This window comes from Carassius gibelio, chromosome A17 (assembly GCF_023724105.1).
Source record: "Carassius gibelio isolate Cgi1373 ecotype wild population from Czech Republic chromosome A17, carGib1.2-hapl.c, whole genome shotgun sequence".
NCBI classification, from domain to species: Eukaryota; Metazoa; Chordata; class Actinopteri; order Cypriniformes; family Cyprinidae; genus Carassius; species Carassius gibelio.
The window spans coordinates 16,149,911-16,171,696 of NC_068387.1; the positions used below are offsets into that span (position 1 = coordinate 16,149,911).

Sequence of the window (21,786 nt, forward strand, 5' to 3'; positions counted from 1 at the left end):
TTTCTCCTTTATTAGAGAGAGGTAAGACGTGTGTGTTTCGGTGGTAGGGAGATTACACTTTAAAGAGCTTTATCTGTGCTACGTACCTTTATCAGCATCAGCTAAATCATTCATAATCCCTTCACAAAAACCTCTCTCTCTGTTTTAAGTTTAGTGTGCTATTACTTGCAAGATAAAACTGCAAATTTGCAAAACCATACAAATAAAAACTGGAAAATTACTATTTCAAAATGAAAGCAATGAGAAATGGGGTAATGCAAAATAATAGTGCAAATTAAAAATAGGTCTAAATTAAATATTTCTGTAATTCAGTTATTATTAATAATATATATTAATGAAAGTAATGAAATGTGCACTTAGTATTTTTATTATTACATATCAATTATATTATATCTCTCTCTCTCTGTTTCTTCTCTATGATATGATGTTATTTTAGAAGATGGTGTGGCAGAGGTCATTACCCTTTCTCTGAGTCATACTGAAATTGCTTACTGTCATCACTTTACACAGGTCCTTGATGTGCATGTGTGTGTTTTTCTCAACACCGGTCACTCTGCTATTAATGAATGTTGATTCATTGTTATGTAACATTACACAATCTTAAAATTGTAGGTAATGCAGTTCAAAATGTAACAAGTTCAGTCTTTCTCTCTGCTTAAAGTCAGCATGAATTGCCATTTACACCCTGTAATGTGGTGTATTTTTTTGTGAAATTGAATAGTTAATGAGAGAAAATATATGGTGGGAGTTGGATTGGACGATGTAAAGTGGACATTACTTACTATAATGGAGCTAGAAATTAAAGCAATTTTGCTAAAGCAGTGTGTAAATAGCTATTGGTCCTCATCAAATAGTCTGTTTTAAATAGTATGGACAATTTTATGTTTTGAATTGCATTAAATTGGGCCAGATTTGATTTCATGCTGACTTTAAAGGTAATGTGCTTTCATAAGTATCTTTAATGTGCTCAAACAAAGAGAAATAGATAAATTGACAGCAAGATAGAACAAGTGAAAATATGTATAGAAAATATTTTATTCTCATAAATAATATTTTACAGCAATTTTACAAATTTTATCTTTGTGCTTTACAGTAGTAGCAATTTCCATGTGAAGAAATGATTTAAGTGAGGATGTTTCAGTCAGTGGATAATGACTATGATGTCTGCTGAGTACATCTGAAATAGGTTTAATTAGGGCTGTTTTTATAGAACGACCCTTAGAATGACCTTCAGATGTGTCTGTTCTTCCAAACCCTTCAGTGTGATAGAACTGCACAGCTTCATTTGAACTTCACTATCAGTATTAAGGACTTAAAAATACTCCCTGTTCTCCAGATTTCTGTACTGTGCATGTCAAGATTTGTATTCAAACACTTACATGCACCAACACACATGAATATATGTGTGTGTGCAATAGCGTGTTTGGGTGAATCACACAGAATCTGTCCTAAACATTTATTTCACCCCAAATTCAAAAGAAAAAAAAAATATTTTGCATAAAATATGTGCTTATGTTCAGGTTTTGTATTTTTTTTTTTTCAATCAATTCTCAGTGCTCTAATGCAAAATATATATATATATATTTTTTTTTTTTTTTTTTTTTTTACAAATTGTTAAAATTCATATAATAGTTTTTATTGTACCAAAATAATTTTTACATTTTTTTTCTGTAATTCAATTTTTTCCAATTTGTATACAATTATGTAATACAGTTATCAATTCAATCTTGTGATGCAAGAATAAATATAATTGCTTGATAATATTTCAAATTAAATATCAGATTTTATGTTTAATTACATTAATTTATATTTTCTTTTAATATCATGATAAAATGTTTAAATGGCATCATTTACATTATACAAAACATAATTTTTTCTTTAGATTTTGGTATTAAATGGGGAATTTCCTCATTTTTCAGGGTATTTCCTCATTTTGTCATGGACTGGTCTCTAGTCTTCAATCATGTAGTGGACCTGGAACTTTGGTTCTCAAGTCTGAAAAGCTATGCAAACACCCTTAAGCCAGTCTAAGATCTGCAAGGATTCATTTCCTCCTACTAAATGCAAATTTGAACTCGCTCACCAAGAGTCTGCTAACAGGAGGGAATCCATTAGCTCTATGGGGTAAGAGGCAAGAGATTAAATGCTCGTGCAGTAGAGGTGGATTTTCTTTATAATGGTAATTTATTCCATTTTTCTTTGTATTTGCCATGCATGTCTTAACCATATTTTAAGTGTAAATCAAGCCATGCTGCTGGCGTATATGATCACATCAGTCACGATCAGATTGTAACTAATCTCCGCAAGTAAACCATGCTAGTGTCTAAAAGAGGATTATTTCTCCTTAAAGGAATCAACTCTGTACAATCCTCATTCTCATTCTCTCTCACGGTGAAAAAGTGCATTCTCTGATTATTATGACTCTTATTGCTGTGTTGCAGAGGCATGCGGTGACATCAGGGCTGTGTTTGTTATATTATGTTGTTAACTCTGTGGTTCAGGTGAAACATTACATCTGGGCTAGAAAAGCGTGGTGGGAATAATCTGTGTGAAATACAGCAGCAATGATTATTGCTTCAGAATCAGCTCAGGCTGATGCGTTACATTCCAGTTTACATGGATTTGCATTTGAGTATGTTATTATTGTTACTGTAACATTCATATGTCTTATTTAAAAATCAGTTCTGGGTTTCACAGGCCAGGGTACAAATGCTAACCCTTTTCCAATTTCTGCTCAGTGTTTGGAGTATAAGCAAAAGACCCATAATATTGAAGCTAATTGAGATTATTGTAAAACATGCTCTAAAACATAAAACAACCTTAATGCGAATTATACCATTTAATATTGTTTCTCTGATGTCTTGCTGACAGAATGAGATAATCATATCTCTCATATATATATATATATATATATATATATATATATATATATATATATATATATATATATATATATATAATTTTTAAGAATCTAGGATGTTTTCTCCATACTGTACAAAAAGTAATTTTTTTTATAACCGAAATAAATCTTCATGTACTTCGAACAGAGTTTGGAGCTTCTTTTCTTTCTTTCTCCAACAAAGTCTATTTTCCTCACACAAAGGGGTTTATATTAAATGTATGATATGTCTGATATGACCTTGGTTGCGTTTTGGTTAAGTCATTCTTCTGAGTCCAGTTTTTCTCTCGCTCTGCTCTCAGGTAGTGGAGGAGCAGGTGACACTTCTCCTGTGGACCCGATAATGAACTCTCGAACCTGAGAATAATACACAGCATGCTAACATGTTCCATAACCACTCACAGTATGTTCATAACAACAACTCGCAACATGCTCATCTGAGTTTGTCAATCTCTCACTAGAGATGTGTGTCTCAGAAAATATACATACAAGTTCATATATTCTATGATGTAGACAAAGATAATCAGGTTTGTTGGTGGTGTTCTGAATAGAAGGGCCAATGCATGAGAGTCAATCTCTGTGTTCCCCCCTGGACCTCATGGAAATCAAGGTGGAGCTGATATGGAGGAGGGACACTGAAAAAAAAAGAGTGAAATAAACAGCTATTTATATCTAAGCAAAGTGATTAACTGAACAGTCTCCTCCCAGACTTGCATTAGGAGCTTTATTTAATATAATAATAGAGGAGACTGGGAATAGCTGTCAACAACTTCAGTGAATATTTCTCAAGGTTGTTTTATTTTTACAAGGCCATTTCTTTATAGACACATACCTTACAGTTTTGGTTACTGATTTCACAGTTGACAGAGTGGGTATTAAATATATATATATATATATATATATATATATATATATATATATATATATATATATATATATATATATATATATATATATATATATATATATATATTAGGCTGTTGACACCAAAGCCCAGTCTCTCCTATTGAACAACTGAAAGATTAGGATTTGTGCAGACATCACACCAGGCCTGGTGAGGTAATAATGCCACATCTTTAGTATTTAATATGTAAAAGCATCCAGGAAAGGGGTCGGAATGAGCTCTCTTAAACCATCAATTTTCTTCATTCATGAGTTTCTTTGTGATTAGATGTTTGCTGTAATTCTGAAAGTTCTTCACAGCTGTGTTATGTACTGTGGTGTTGTGACAAATCATGTGTATTGATTACATCCATCAATTCATTTTGTAAAACACAGCTAAACTGCACTAGCTATCTGAATAATAATAGTGCACCCATGGTAATATGTTTTCTGGAAGACCCAATTGTTCACTAGGTCTTCCACTGTTGTTTTATAAAGCTTGGGTACTGCAGTCCAACAAGTCACTCATGAACTGAGGAGAAGATCCTTTCACATGACTTGCATCAACATCTACCAATTGAAGCTCATGCTACAGTGTTAACTCCGATGTACATCGGCCGCAGACCTCACGCTGCAACTCAATGCTCAAAGTGACGAAACATGCTCTATAGAGCAGTTTGTCCGTTTAGGGCTACTGTAGAAACATGGTGGCGACTTCCATATAAGGGGACCCGCGGTGTATGTAGAGAGAAATAGCTCAATCTAAGGTAATAAAAACATAACGGTTCATTAAGAAAGATCTTTATACACCTCTGAAAACATAGTTATGTATATTATATTGTATTTCTGTAAATAGATAGTTGCAAATATTACACATTGCACCTTGAATGAATTAAAAATAAAAGCTCAAATCAATCCTTTTGAATGCTAAAAGTTAATTAAGGCATCACAACATTTATAATGTATAGTATGTAAAATAGATATTATGGTGGTAACCTTCATTTTCGAAGAAAATGTCCCCAAAAAAAAAAAAAAAACGGAAAAGTCCTGTACTTTGTGTTTACACTATTTTACTTCGTACTGCCTCACAAACGAAGGTCAGTACAGTGCTGCAGTTGTGCAAAGATTGCTTCTGAAAGAGGAATCAATGCCAACGCTTTGTGCACAAACATCCAGACTCCAGACAAAGTAAGCATCACGCATTATATTTAGTTTGAACTTCATAGCTCTCTGTAAGGCTAATGTTGCTAAAGCTAACATTGTCTCTGCCTGTTTTCACTAACGTTGCCTTCACAAGCTACCAGAATGATCCTGAATAGGAATGTGGTAGTTAAAAATTGTGTTTGGAAGAAATGTGAGGTCGATCACCACCAGTTATAACATAATAACAGTGATATGCCCGCGAGCATGAGCTCTTGAAGCTCTGCTCCGCACTTGTCTGAAAAGGGAGGTGGGAGCACCAGCTCATTTTCATTTAAAGTGGACATACACATAAACTGCACGTTTTTGCTCATACCCTAAAAGTGGAAATTTCAACAAGCAATAAAAAATTATCTGTTGGGTATTTTGAGATAAAACCTCACATACACACTCTGGGGACATCAGAGAACAATTTAAAATATTGTATCAGTGCATTTTATGGCACCTTTAAATATTCAACATTGGCTGATATATATCCAATAAATCTGTAAGCCGATATATAGTGCATCCCTAAAACTGTACAATGCCATTGTTGTTTGGTTTTATTTTTGATTCTGTTGAGATGTGCATTGATGCAAGTCATGGCAAAGGACCTTAACAGCTGTCACACTTTAAAACCCCTGTAGAGCTCATTAGTTTCTCCAGTAACGCGTACAACTCTTGGGATAGTAGCGATTTGTCATTGTACAAACACGTTTGTCTAAAGTAATTCACCAAAGCTGCCTGGGGTTTTTATGGTTCCATAGCTTCTCCAGTCTTTTGTCAAGCAACTTATCTCCACACCACCATGTGTTTGGGTAAGACGCTTAGCTCTGTGATTCCTGATAAAGGCTCGTGTTTGAGGGCGAGTTGACCAATAGGAAGGAGCGCAACAGATCCCTATACCAGGAAGACTGTAGAGCACAAACAGCAGTGTGTGTGTGTCTGTGTGTGTGAGTGACAGAGAGAGGGGAAGACTTGCTACATGAGTGGGATCTTGAAGGGCCCGAACTTGAAGTTGGGGACGGTGCATTGCCATGACAACCATCAGTCGGAGTAGGCCCTGCGGCAAGAGCTCTCACTGTCTGTCAGCCTTGCAGGACGAAAACAGAGAGCAGTTCGACATAAAGAGTGTCTGCGTGACAACTAACACAACTTCACTTTGGTATCACAGATGTTCTGCCATGGGATAAGACATCCTCTTTTTCGTTCCAGTGTCTTATTTCATCCTTTCCCTCACTCATTCTCTCTCATACACACACTCTCTCAGAGAGTCTGTCATGCTTTTTGCTAGCACAATGGGTTCCATTTTTTCGTTTTTTATCCTTTCACAAAGAAAGTCTCTCAGTCATTTCCCTTTCAAGATGAAAGATGCTTACCTCATTTTCTTTAAGGGAACATGTCCTCCTTGTCTGTGTCTGGTGATGTAGGCCGTGAGATCTGGAAGAGTGACATGGGAGAGGTCGGAGTCTTTCTTCTCCTTAGCAACCTCAACACCTCAGCAACCTGTGTCTCCAAGGCAACCATTCGGTTACCGAGTGCAGACAGCTCCTCTTTAAGTTCAGTCCGGAGTTCCAGGAGCGAGGCGTGCAGCGTGTGTTCGGGAATTGGTGGGATCGGGGGAGATTTTCCGTCAGGCTGGACCGGGCTTCGGTCTACAGGGGTGAGGGCACCACCTTCGTCCAGCCGGAGGTCGCTTTTGGTGATGCCACTGTCACAGGAATCGGTCTTCTTCAGTCCACTGGGCTCCGAAATCTTTCTAGAATCGCTTCGCTCTGGCAAAGTCTCCATTGATTCTGCTTTAGGAACGTTTCCCCAGCTTTCTGGCTTTGCCATGCTCTCCCTAAACCTCGCCCATCCTCGTGCACGTGGCTCTGCTGTCTGAGGGACATTTGGGGCAGGGGCGCTAAGCTTGGCCTGGTCAAATGGACCCAGGGTACGGTTTTTGCTCTGGTGGGACGGGATAGGTGTGGCAGGGATCTCGGTTACCGTGATGATGCTTGTGGTGGCAACTACATCTTGGCTGATGACTTCGTGGTGGATTTGGCCCTTCTCGAGATCAGAGTCATTGGTATTGGGACGCCCAGCGGCGAGACGTGCTTCCTTCTGCTGGCGGAATCGCTGGAACAGACGGCGGACGGGATGATCAGGGGGGAGGTTCAGCGGGGCCTCATTCTTCCTCCTCAGCCTTTCCTCTTCCTCACGCTTCACATCACTGATCTTTCTGAACACAAGCTGAAAAGTCACAGAGAATTAGTTAGACATATGCATGCACTCAGGCAACCATTAAACAAGCACATCAAAACAGAAGAATTTTATGCTATAATTTAGATTCTTTTGTCCAAACAACCTGCGTTGCATTCAATGTATGCATCTTTCAGTTTGTGCATTCCCTGGGAAATAAACCTATGTGTTGCTAGCACTGTGCTCTACAATTCGAATTACAGAAAGGCTCCAGCATAACACAATTATAAAGCATAACATTTAATAAAATATATAAAATCTAAAATATTAGATATTAAATATTAGATGTTAATAGTCCAAGGTCTGGCAGTGCAAGATTATGCAATATATAGACTTCAGCGGGTCTAGACCACTTACAACCACTCCGGGTGTATTGTTTATAGAGACCACACTCACTGTCCTGGAGACCCTGCTTTCGGTGTCGTGAATTTTGCAAGATATTCTAAGTTCTAAGTTATTTATTGGAGCTCATGTATATTTCAGAGTTCAAGACTTTTCTTGAGCAGATTCCCAAAGTGTTTGCCTGAAATCTGTGTGTGTGGGGGGGTCTGGAGGAAGTGTTTATATGCTGCACACTGGTCAGAGATTGAAGGCATGTGTTTCTCTCACACACGTACTGGCATTCAGTTTTGACTGGCTGATGGGATGTTTTAATAATTACAATGGTAAAAACGCTTATTAAAAGAAGACGGTCTGTGTGTGTTTGAAATTACTGGGAACAGAAAAACCCACACATGCTGATGATAGTGCTTTAGTGCTGTGGAAGCTTGATTATTATGCGCCATGAACAATTTCACAATTTTATTTACCTTCATGTGTTTATTGTTATTGTTTAATAAAATTAAACTGATACATTTCATCTGAAAAGAAAAGCTGAAGACTATAATCATTATTTTTTTTCTGTGAAGGTTTTGAAAAGGCTGTGTAAATGTTGTGTATGTGTGAACAGGCCATCAAAGGGTGTTTGTGAAAAGTTATAAACATCAAAATTAAAGAAATAAACATTTGAAATATATCAGTCTGTGTGTATTGAATGAATGTAATATACAAGTTTCACTTTCTGAATGGAATTAGTGAAATAAATAAACTCTTTGATGATATTCTAATTATATGACCAGCACCTGTATATTACAAATTGATTTTAAATATCGATTTTTGACTTCATATATCAGAGTTCTGACTTTATATCCCCAGTTTGACATCTCCCAATTCTGTCTTTATATCTCACAGTATATATCTCATCTTACAATTGAACCTGATTTCCTATTTTAACCTTAATCTCAATTACATTTTTTTTCATAATGATGCTGATCATTTTTTTGTTTTAAAAAGCTAAAATAACAGCTGTACATCAATGAATGTATAACAGGAGTGGGAGCATATTTGTTTCACTTTTGTGATTTCACTAGAATAAATAGCAAGCCGTTTAAAGGGAGGTTGAGCACATGTCTGAGAGCACCGTCCTGCAAATGGTGGCTATGCACACAATCCCATTATTTTCCATATTTGAGTTTAGACACCAAAAAATTATCCTTAAGCGATGTGTATTACTGCGAGAAACTGAGCATATTAGGCATTTGGCCATGATGTCTCGCATAAAAATTGTTTCATTTGGGCTTTAATGTGCTCAGATTTGTAATATTGCCACTTTTCATCCGAATGTAATGTTTCTTTGTAATTAAACTCTAAATAACTCATCGTGTTTGGCAGCAGGTGGAGAAATATATTACCGCCGCTCCCTCTGAGAATCCAGGCTAAAAACTCAGTCAGACAGATAGACAGCCTCAGTAGATTGCGTTTCTGAATGACGTCAAGGGCCTTGTTTCTCTCTGCTTTACAGAGATGATGGACAGTAATAACTACACCACTGCCCTCCCATTCAGCCGTTCACATTCTGGACACAGACACACACAGGCCCTTCCACTAACCGTAAATAAATACACCCACAGTATCATTACACACGTTTGTATCCAGCTTTAGCGCAGACAATAATACCAAAGGTCATTTGGGGGGGAATTATCTCTTTAAATAATACTTCAATCAACAGCATCTGTGATGTCATTTTTATATCCACAAAATCATCTCTCAGTTTGTTAGAGTAGAAAAAAAATAATAATAATTTGATTATTTAAAGCAATAAAAATTTAAAAAAATGTATATGGAGCATACTTCATCCTCAGGTATTACATTAATACACAAAATCATATATATTTCATATAATTTTGCTTTAGCAAACCTAAAAGCTTCATATTTGTGTTGTTAAACCCACTGGTAACAAGTTCCTTATAGACTTCTATTGTAAGTGCATCACTTTTGCTGTGCTGAAAATCATTTTAATAATCCTAATTTAGTGTTCAGTCAATAACAAGTCTTTAAAAAAAATGCATGTAAATCTCTCATTATACTTTAATATCACCAAATATTGGAATCATTTTTAGTCAGGTAGCGTTCTTTCAGTTAGCACAGGTTTTGTGTTTCTTTTTGCTTATGAACCTCAGTTTACCTACAATAAATTTTTAAGACTTTTTTTGTTTTTTTTTTGGTAGTTGTTTTGCATGGTTCATTAACTAGAACTAGAAAAGAAAAGAAAACATGAGGGTGAAACACACTTTATTCTTTTCACAAATGATATTCTGACACTTAAAATTGTATTTATATTAAAAATATTCTTTTAAATCACAACAAACCTCAGCGCTCAAGCTGACAGAAACAGAGGGCTGCCATTGTTTCTGGTGTTTTATAAACCCTTGCCCTTGAAAGATACACAAGGCAGAGAAAGGACAGACATGCAGAGAAGGATTACGGAGCAAAAGCTAAAGCATTACACAAAGGTGTGTGTGTCTGCATGTAGAAGGAGGGTGGTATTATTTGCTCACGCAGAGATTTCTAATGGTGTATTGTTATAATCCTTCTGTTGCCATGCGTCCCTTGCACTCCCACGCATGCACAGCCCTCTTGTGTATTCTGCTATTGCTTTTCTTCCCCTAAGTTTATCATCATCAAACAGGGAAACTCATTCTGCAGCTCTCAAAGTGTTCAAAATGTGTGTGTGATGTTGAAGGTGTTAGTCTGCAGATAGAACGGTAAAAAGGAGGGGACAGTGAGAGAAAGTGAGGCAAGAGGGAGCACTCCCATCCCCACTGTTTCATAATTCAAACTAAAAGCTGACTGTGTGCACAATGAAGCAGAAACAAAATCCCATAACACTGTAATACTCTGAAATGAAAGCATACACATACCTATCTTACTTTCTCTACCTCTACCATACACTGTTCTGATTTACTTTTCTCTTATAGCGATCGCTTAACCTACAGTCTACAGTAAGTTACAATTTCATGTTTAATTCATGCATAAATTAAGACAATATGCCATTGTTTATCATTTAAATATGCTGCATACTTTGTATTTCAGTGACTGCTCTTTAAATTGACTTCGCTGTTTGTTATGATATTACGATGTTTGACGAACAACGTCACATTGTGTATTTAAAGGGTTAGTTCACCCAATAATCAAAATTATGTCATTAATAACTCACCGTCATGTCTTTCCAGTTTTTTATGATTATCCCTGTTATTTTAATGTTGTTGAGTGTGATAATCATCAGATAAGTCACGGTTTTTACCAAAAATATATTGCGGCAACTGTTTTTTAACATTAAAAATAAATGTTTCTTTAGCACCTTTAGCATGTTTTCTAAAGGGTCATGTAAGACTTAATACGGGAGTAATAGCTGCTGAAAATTCACCTTTGCCATCTCAGGAATAAATAAAATTTTTAAATATACTCAAATAGAAAAAAATTATTTTAAATTACAATCATTTGTCACAATATTTCTGTTTTGACTGTATTTTTGGTCAAATAAACAAGGCCTTGTTGAGCATAAGATACTTTCAAAAACATTAGAAGTCATTACAGTGACATATAGGTGCTAATATTAATAACACTGTGTATCTTGTGCTTTCACTGTGTGCCTCATGCTGACTGACTGGTTTTGTCACTGATCTAAGATCAGATTTACCACACTCATCACGACCTCAGAGAATCTGATCCCTCAGCGACGACTGATTCACTCACACCTGCCGAACACACACACAGATCACAGGGTCATGAAGGGACATATTGAGTAAATGACCGTGTCAAACCAGTGACCTTTTACCACTGGTGAATTTTGACAGTAATTCAATCACAGCAACAAACACAGGCATTCCTCTTTGCATGCATGTTGATGCATCTTGAAGGGTGAGAGAATGTCTTTTGTACAGGTTTGTGTGCATGAATTTGTGTTTTACCCATTACAGCTGCATAAACAGTAACCTTAATCAAAGCTAAGATAACTCTTGACACAGCAGCGTTGAGATGAAGAGGATTTTGCAGTGTTACCCTGGCAACCACAAACACGCATAGAAACAAATTGGATGGACCATTTAAGCACTTATTTATGCAGCTGTGACCGAAGACTTGTTCAGATTTCACATAGAAAGATTGCAACACTGGCACTATCCACACTGTTGTGTAATAACTCAGAAGATTGTTAATTTACATGAACGTACTTTATCAGAATATTTTCATTTTAGGAACTTTTACTCCACTACATTCCAAAGCTTAATATATAATTATTTATTCTGGTACATTTCATATATATATATATTTGTTCCTTGTTATTTAAACTGAGGGAAATCAAAACACTCTCCTAAACTCAACGCAATTTGTGAACAAATTCAACACACTGTTTTGAGTTGATTCTTTTCAGTGAACCTGATGAATCAGTTCACAACAAGCACTGAATGATTCATTGGCGATTTTGACTGATCTGATTACAGCTGTTTGAGCATTTAAGTTAATTATGACTGCACAAAATTAATAAACAATGGTCTATCAACCATCACATTTACTTTAGATTTTTATAATACTATTTTTAATGTACTGAAGTAAAATATTACTCATAAAATAAGCATTATAATTAAAATGTAAAATTTAGAATTTTTACTAAAGTCAAATTCAAAAGGAGTACTTTCCTTGGGATATTCGTACTTTAATTTCATTTCATGATTTGTGTTCTTAAATGTTTGAAAAGAGAGTAAGAGTAAAACTGTTTTTGTACTATTTTTGACTTTTTTTAATGACAAGAATCATTATCAAACAAATGTTGTTGATTCATTTGTTAATTTAATTTGAGCTTAAATTGAACCCAGAATATTTCTTTAAGGTTTTGGAAGAAGTGACTTTCCTGAACACTCTCAACATTGTATTTTGTGTTGAGTTGTGTGGTTAGGAATGAGGACACACGCATACATTAAATGCAGGAAAATGCAATATGCACTATGTATGTCGCTGCTGCTGATGCTGTATCTAGGCCAAAATGGCCTATTTGACCACTGTATAAAGTCTACTTTTAAAAATGGAATTTGTCCATAAATAAAACATATGTAGTCTTCCTATGACATTTTTTTCCATATTTAACAAGTTTTTCTATCTGGGTCACAATCAAATGACATCATGATTAACTCATGGAGACATGAGCTTATTAAAGGCTCCCTCTTGGCATTAAGATAACCATAATTTGCGTCTTCACATTTCAATGTATTGTTTAAGAGAATGGACTGTTATAGCTAACAAAACCATCGTGTTGAGGTAAAGATCCAGCTATTTTTCGTGATGCAAACATGACAAAAGTCTTTTACAAACAAGTGTAGGCGTGAAGAGCTCATAAGAGAGACAATTCACTGAAGCTCTCACCTCTGCCATTATCGGTGAAAAGCTGTTAAACACTATACATTTATGTAGCAGATGGATTATGTAAATGAATTTAGTCCTGGCTCCAATATGAAAGTGTTTGCTGAGTCATAGTTAAATTTAACCCATATGGATATATATATAACTGTACAGTGTAAGCTGTTCCAATAAAGAGGCAGACACTCGCTGAGCTATTATTAGCCTTCGCCTCAGACCCAGTTCACTGAGAAATCAAGCAGGGCAGAGATCCAAAATTTAGACACACTGAGGGTCATTTTTTTCACACTGACAGCTGTCTTTATTATGAACTAGGAAATCATTTATGGGTAGGATAATTGCTACACTTCAAGATCTGGTTTAAGGAGTGTTACAGTTCATTTGAATGTGATTTGATATGAAAAATGAGAACGCGAGTCAACGTTTTTCTCCAAAAAGAAAAAAAAAATGGGGGACAGTCAGGGATGTGGCCTGGCAGGTGATGTGTGTCAAATCTCTGGTTTGTATACAGGCAAACCTTTTCTTTCATTTCCTGTCACATCCACCCTATCCTCTCCAATTAAAGCCCATAGAAAAAAAGAAAAGAAAAGAAAAACAGGGATTAGAAAGAACCTGCATTTCCTTTATTCCCTTAATCCACTTTTCTGTCATTTCTAGCCAATTAAACAAGTCAGTTTAGTGTTGCTTGTGTTTCTGATCAGACCATTTCTCTCTTTTTCTGTCTCCATTTGTCTTTCTTTCTGATTGAATGGTAAAGCAGCTCTACTGATCTCTTTCGTTTTCCTTTCATTCAGATGAATGGTACACCGTTCTTCAATTCAACTCTCACATATATTAAGTATAACAGCTGTTGTTAGTACTGGCTCATTCTCAATATCATATTATCAGATTTCTCTAAATTTCATGTTTTCTCTTTCATGTTTTATCTCCACTGTCGTGATTTTCTGAGGCACCCTCACGTCATTCCAAAATTGTATGACTTTCTTTCTTTGGAGGAGCATAAAAGAAGATATTTAGAAGAATGTTGGTAAGCAAGCAGTTTTGGTTCCCATTGCCTTCCAGAGTATAGACAACAAATACAATGAAAGTCTATGGGAACTGAAACTATGTGATTAACAACGTTCTTCAAAATAACTTTCTTTTGTGTTTTGCAGAAAAAAAGAAAGTCCTACAGGTTTGGAACAACATGAGGGTGAACAATTTAGATTTTTGGGTGAACTGTCCTTTTAAGTTGCTATAATGCCACCTACTATGTTGAAATATCATCCAGATGTTTACTGGATTAAATACAATGCTATTGTATATTTAGTATTAAAAATAAAATAAATAAAAAGATTTCAATACCTAAAGCCCAAAGTGTAGATATTAAACTGCCTAAATCATCTGGATTTACTCTGATTTACTAAATAAAAAGTTTTCACTATATGCTGTGATGTATGTGAGTATGTTGATAAAGAGCTTTAGGAGCTGTTTTTATATTTTCCCATGAGTTCAGCATGCTACAATCTACTTCAGGCTGTGCTCATGCTGTGCCGTGAAGATTAAATGTAGTAACCTGTTAATGTGGGTGCTGAGATATTCTGCTTGCATATGCAGTTTGACATGGGCCAGTGGAAAATGAAAGCGTACTGAAAGAAAACGGCAGACAGTATTTACTCACCCGTTTGCGCAGGTTGTACGTAAGCAGGAGGTTTCGTGAAAAGTGGTTGGAGAAGGCGGTGTAGAATTCTAAGACTTTCTGAAGCGCGTCCCGTTTGATCACATGCAGGTCACAGTATGTTAGCGCTCTCACATTAGCACACGCCTGAGCTAGAGTCACCTCCTTCCAGAACACATCCCCAAACACATCACCTTTACCTGAGGAGAAACACACAGACACAAACAGGCCTGATTGGTACATTTATGTCTAAATAATGTGACACTGAACACTGGTGTAATTCAGATTTGCAATAAAATATAGAAAACAGTTATTTTAAATGAAAATAATATTTCACAGTATTACAGTTTTGGCATTTTTTTTTTTAATGCAGCCTTGGGTCTTACCACCTGGTAATGTATTATGACTTGTTTTCATTGAATATAAGTGCACAATGTCTTCCATTTTCATTAGTTTCAAAATTAAACCATGTTAAGTTAATTTATTTCTTATTTCCTTACACTTTTTCTACAGCAAAAATACTGCAAATGATACAAATATTCAGTTTTGTCTCTCCTCTCTGTCTCAGATTGCAGTAGACAGATCATGTTAACTGATTTCATTGGTGTTAAATTCGACTTGTGTAAAATTCCATCACAAACACACGTCAGATCAGATTATTTAAGCAGTTGAAAGCATTGCTAAAATCTGACAAAACAACATTCTGTATCATAGAGGGGAAGTGGAGACATTCTGACAGAGGAGAAATGAGATGATCCACTCCAATCCATTACTGAAATGAACAAATGTACTAGGATGAACAGGGTTACAGAGCCAAAATGTCAGCTCGGATCAATTTTTGTACGGTTCTTTTGTGTCTCAGTAAATGTTCTAGAATCCAGACTCTTTTCCGTGGGTGGAGAGAGATATGTCAGCACCTCTAGTAATATCTAAAGTATTGCATTTGGTTATGCAACATCAAGAATCAGTGGTGGTTGATATTCATTGATGCATCTTGATGCACCAAAAATAAAGAATCCTGAAATTTTTTTTAGCACAGTTTCCACTAAAATAGTAAACATTGATAATAACATGAAACGTTTCTTGGGCACTAAATCTGATGATCTCTGAAGGATCATGTGACACTGACTGAAGACTGGAGTAATTGCTGCTGAAAATACAGCTATACCATTGCATCAATAAATTAGTACATTATAAAATATATATAATGAAAAACAGTCATTCTGGAGCTGTGCTAATTTTACAATATTGCAGTTTTAATGTAGTTTTGATCAAATAAATTCATTCCTTTGTGAGCATAAGAGACGTTTAAACATTTTACCAACCCCAAACTTTTAAATGGTAGTGTGTGCAAGATATGGGAAGAGTTTATGTATAATAACTTAATAATAATTTAGCAATTTTCTGCCAAACATCATCTTCTGTGCTCCACAGAATAAAGTAAGTCATAACATATGGGTGACTAAATATATAAGGGATAAATTATTAAAGAATTTTCATTTGAAATACATTTATCTGTATAACATTAGACAATCAAAGACATATAAAAAAATAAAAGAAAGCATACTGGTGCAGTGTGTGAAACTGAATGATTGTTTTGGACTGCACTCAGTATCACTTCTTTTCTTTTTACTTTTAAGTGAGAGTGAATGAACAGAGGGAGTCTATAGTGTATGTTGTATAGCAGCAGTGCCATTATAGTTCTATAGGTTACAGTGTAACACACCACTCTAATGAGCCTTCAGATGCATGCATACTGACCTCTGACCCAAAGTTTTGCTCAATCCACCCACTCGAGATACAAGTGGTCAGATCGATAAACCTTTTTATTCTGTCTTCATAGTCTGATCTGTGTGTGTGTGTGTGTTCAAATTCTAGAAGCAAGAGAGAACATTTGTGACCTTTCAGACTGATCCTAAATCAGTTCATAGCCGTGGCAGACAGTTATATTTAGCAAAGCATCGTTAGTTAACAGGAAAATACAGACATTAGATGCTCAGCTGGCTTCACGAGGCAAAGCAGCCTAATCTTGTGTTGTGAGACAGACAGATGTTAGAAATAACAGATACTACAATACATCATGGGCTGTATACATCCATGAGTCACATGTCTGACCTAAGATCACTGTTTGCCATTTTTATTTCTTTTTTAGGGATGATGGGTTGATACTAAAAAAGGATAAACTAATACTAATCTCAGCAGTGACGACAGGCGGGACAATGAAATCAGATCCTAATATCAGATCTATGCATTTAAAGCTTTCTGTGGTATAAACCCTCATAGTTCACTGTGCGACAGATATTACTGCCAGAAAAGGATGAACTGATACTTATATTACTTTTCAAATATCTTTTTATTGTTACTTTTTAATCTCAGTTTAGGCAATATTTGCATAATTTAACATGCTTTATGTTCAAAATTTCAAATTTTCCTCTTCATTTTATTTTATTATTGTTCTCTGAATGCTTTTCGCACAGAGGAAGAGAAAGAGTAGGACACATTATTCAAAGAAGATACAGGGTGCAGGATGTGGGAATAAACAAAAGGGAGAGGGATAGCACAGTGCGGAGGAGTGGGTGTGATAGTCTGTGTGTCAGTCGAGATATATGATCACATAGAAGCTCTGTGGATGCAAATAATCTTCCCATTGGGAACTAAACCCAAGACAGAGGGATGCTTCTTCTTCATGTCAGTGAGTCTGTAGAGGAAATTAGTTTTGAATACAGTAACAGCTGAAGCAGGCCTAAGCCATGTGGTGTCAAAATTCTCTAACAGTTTGCACCGCTGCTACAAATGTACCAAATAAAATAATCGAAAACTACTTGACCTCACTAATCCAGTCAGATGTTGGATGGCTAGTCAACAATAATGATCCATACCTAGTCAATATTCATTCATTCAGACCTGGATCTATTTCCCTGTCTCTGTTTTCCTCTCACCTAGAATGGCAACCACCTCGTCGTCTTGGATGACCTCCAGTGACCCTGACACCACAAAACAGAGGCTGTCCACGCTTTCGCCCGCATGGTAGATAAGATCTCCTGGAGCGCAGTGGATGGTCTGGAACTCCATGGCTAAAGCTCGCAAACAGCCGTCACTGGCTAAACGGAAAGCAGGATGTTCCTTAAAAACCTTCCTGTTCAGGTGCACGCATATATCAGCACGCATGTCTTTAGGACAGATCTGTAAAACCTGTAATAGGAGAGAAATAACAGACATAAGTGGTTACTCTGCTGTAACTTCCTTGATCTTAAATGAGCTCAATGTACTATGAAAACACACTGTAACTTTCATACTTACAAATGGCAACAAACAAGAGACTAGATTATAAGCAACAGCATCTCTTCAATATCTAATTTAACAATTTCCTAGCTGCATACATACAATTCTATCAAATTTGTTGACTATCAAATGAATGTCAAAATTTAAATTAGTTAATGAAACTCTAGACAGGCCTTTACATGCAATCTTATAGCAATCACATCATTTACTCTATTTCACAAGCTGATAGGCCTTTGTTGATCTGTTGAGAAGATTTAAGTAGCCTAGTTCAGTGTTCGCTGTAAGATGGTCCTGTCAGAATTCCTCTGAAACCCTCCACCTCCCCCAGTTCCACCTGTTTAGATCTAATATGGTATTTATGTATACCTATTCTTGAAGTAGCGGCAAACCTTAAACCATCGCAGCAGCATGTCTGTGGAGTTACGGTTAGCTGCTTGCTAGCAGTAGTCTGTTACATTACAGTACATAAAATTTCAATTACCACATAAACAGGGTAAGGAAAGATGACTGATAGGACAATGGCGAATGATTTGCAGATCCTGAGCATTGGGGAACAGTTGGGGGTTCGGTGCCTTGCTCAAGGGCACCTAAGTCATGGTATTGCCAGCCTGAGACTCGAACCCACAACCCTAGGGTTAGGAGTCAAACTCTGTAACCAATATTATTAAATTAATAAAAATTAGGATTTTTCTTTTTTTATAAACACTCTCTCACACCATCAAATGTATGTTTACTGTCATGCCAGTGAAGCATACTGAGAGGCCGACACAGAGAGACAGAGGTACAGGACACCTGTGCCGGCATGCATGTTTGCATCGGAGCGCATTAGTGTGTGACATGTCCCTGAGCTGCCATTCCCAGCAGCCGCTCACTTTTCCAGAGCATCTCCCTTTCTGCATGTGGTTGTCACGGGGAAGAACAGTGTGAGTCTGTGTGATGAGACAGCTAAATCACGAGAAAAAAAGAGAGAGAAGAGGAGGCATCTGGAGCATACTGAAAATGTCCTCCCAACGGGGACTTCATATCCACAGAGTCATGCTGTTTCCCCCCTGTGGTTTAAGCATAAACGACAGGACGAGTCGAAACACATAGCGTGAGAAAGCATCTTGCTAAAGAATCACACTAATGTTTAAAAATACTTAGCCAGACACACTCACATAAACATTTCAGAGCAGGGGTGAATAACACACACACACACACACACACACACAAACAGACAGGAGGATGGCTACTGAAGGGTGTCCAGAGTTGCATGCTGGGTAATTGGAATTGGGCGTACAGGGTGTTCACCTTTTCGGTGTCAATACCGTGGGACATGGACCACGTGGAGGCGATGTAATCCATAACCCTCTCGCTCAGGCCTTTGGGCACCTGGTACAGCTTCAGGAAGTCCCGCACACTGTTCAGCATCTCGTGATAGCGGTTTGTGTTAGCATACATCTGCTGGAAGATAGTTGTCACATTACCGAAGATGGTAGCATAGAGGAGAGCTGTGGGGAAGGGAAAGAGAGGGAGAAAGAAACATTGAATTAAATGACAACACAGAGGAACAGAATGATGTAAATAAATCACAAACAATGTATTATGTACTGTATATACTTAATGTTCCAAAAAAATCAATTATTATTTAAATATTTTACTATAAAATATATATATATATATATATATATTTTTTTTTTTTTGCATAAGAGACTTCTTTCAAACATTATTTACAAAATCTTAACAGTACAAACTTTTGAGTAGTACTGTATATATACAGTAGACATACTGTGTTTAGCTAGCAGTTAGAAAAGCTACATGGAAAAAATATTATTTCAATATTATTTCAAGTTACCAGCTCCAGAAGAGAGGGAGACCGAGATGACGATAATAATAAATGACAAAGTGAATTGTAAATGAGTGAAAGCACAGGACAGAAAGAAGAAGATTCAATAAAGGCAAGAGATTGTCTCGTTTAAACTGATTTAGCCTGCCTGTAATGGCTGTGCACACAGAAGAAAATCTAATTACGCATGTATGGACTCTAGGTGTGTGTGTGTGTGTGTGTGTGTGAATCCCTTCCTAAATACCTTCAGATAAGAATTATGAGCTGCCATTACTCTACATGCCTGTCTCATGAACACAGGATACACTGCCAAGATATATTTAAGGGATAATTCACATAAAAATCTTCTGTCATCATGTACTCACCCTCATGTCAGTCAGAACCTGTATGCTGTTATTTTTTTTTCTGTACAACAGTGTGCAGTGACCATGCCTGTGACTGTATGTGGTGCATATGATTCATGCTCTACTCTCTATTCCAAATCTTAAAGACACTTCTTAAAGTTTTGTATGAGAAAAAGAAAGTCATTATTTCATTCTGATGATACGGAGATTTGTGCACACAAACTTTATTGAAGATGTTGATTTAAAAAAAAAAAAAGGTTCAACGCTTCTCAGTATTTGTCAACTACCCAACTGCAGTTTCCTGGGACCCCAGCTATTATTATTGAAGTGTAATATGTGAGAGAGCAGTGATGTACAGATATGCATTGTGACAGTCATTGCTGATCTGGGGACAGATTTGGCTCTAGGGTGACAAGAACATGGAACGGAGCTGACAGGGACTGTCCTACTGAACACAAGCACACAGACACACACACACACACACACACACACACACAAACAAACACATACACAAACAAACACACACACAAGACACACGTTCTAGAGAATCTGACACCGCACATAGGACACAAACACATACAGATGTATCAATGTGTGAGGTCACAGAGTGGGCATTTGTTCACCCTGCAAACTTTAACTGCTTTCACAGTTCAATGTGAACTGTCCTGTCGAATCAAGCACACACACACACACACACACACACACACTAGCTCATATCTGTTTTTTCATTACAGCGATGGGTGAATGTTCATTAACAAATGAGCAAATAGGTGAGCCAGGCAGCTCATTACACTCCCTCCCCTTACATTAACAAAGCTGATGTACACTCTTTAATCGTGTGAGTGTGATAGAGAGAGAGAGAGACTGTGTGTGTTAGTATTTCTTGAGTGAGTCTTTATTTTGTTCTTTGACATTGAATGGATTGTCTAGGCAGCTCCTGAAGTTTTCAAATGTGCTGTCAATTGGATTCAACCGTCATTTAGTCAAATAAACTAAATTTCCCCCAATCACATTTTTAGTATATTCAATTTAGAAAATGTTATATCTATAATATGTTTAAATATATTTATATTTAATTTAATTGACAGGTTTATTGATTTATTATTTACATATTTGTATGTATATCCTTTTGGTATAGAAAAGAATCACCCTCTTTAAAATAATCACATTTTGTTGCTTTGCAGCCTGAAATGAAGACGGACACAATTTCTGTTTTATCAAGCTGTATTTACTCAGCGCTTATAGCATCCAAGTAAAAAATATATGATATAACACCAACATATCAGAAAAAAATAAAAAAACTGAATCACTGAGTTGGAGAAAAGATTCCCCCCCCCCCCCCCCCCACACACTCCTAAAAACGACCTTTAAACTCAATCAGGTGTAACTAATCACCTTCTCATTGGCACACAAAGCCATTTGACTTTCAACTGTAGTCAGCTGGTCATTTTGACCATATCTCAGCATTAAAAGAGCTTTCCTGGAGCATCTCAGTTCTTGGTAGTGCAACTGAAACAAACAATCAACTATGGGTGGCAAGGCACTGTAAGAAGATCTCCAGGATTAATTTGTGGACAGACACAAGTCAGGAGATGAATACAAAAAAAATCCTAGAAGCACAGAGAAGTCTATTATTAAGAAGTGGAAGGTATTTGGTACAACACAGACTCTCACCGGATCAAACTGGATAAAAAAACGAGAAGGAAACTGGTCAGAGAGGTGACCAAGAGGTTTACAGCAACTC

The 21,786-nt window shown here is 36.6% G+C and overlaps 1 protein-coding gene across 1 annotated transcript in view; it reads right to left on the minus strand.

The window, feature by feature from the left end:
* Positions 1–2,988: 2,988 nt before the first annotated feature.
* LOC128031359 (potassium voltage-gated channel subfamily H member 1-like) overlaps positions 2,989–21,786 on the minus strand; it is a 47,580-nt gene continuing 28,782 nt past the window's right edge. The window contains exons 8-12 of the mRNA XM_052619570.1: positions 19,164–19,363; positions 17,531–17,783; positions 14,595–14,791; positions 6,340–7,195; positions 2,989–3,534 (exon numbers count right to left, since the gene is read on the minus strand). Coding sequence (XP_052475530.1) covers positions 6,350–7,195; positions 14,595–14,791; positions 17,531–17,783; positions 19,164–19,363 — 1,496 coding nt within the window. The 3' untranslated portion in view covers positions 2,989–3,534; positions 6,340–6,349. The remainder of the gene's footprint in view (positions 3,535–6,339; positions 7,196–14,594; positions 14,792–17,530; positions 17,784–19,163; positions 19,364–21,786) is intronic.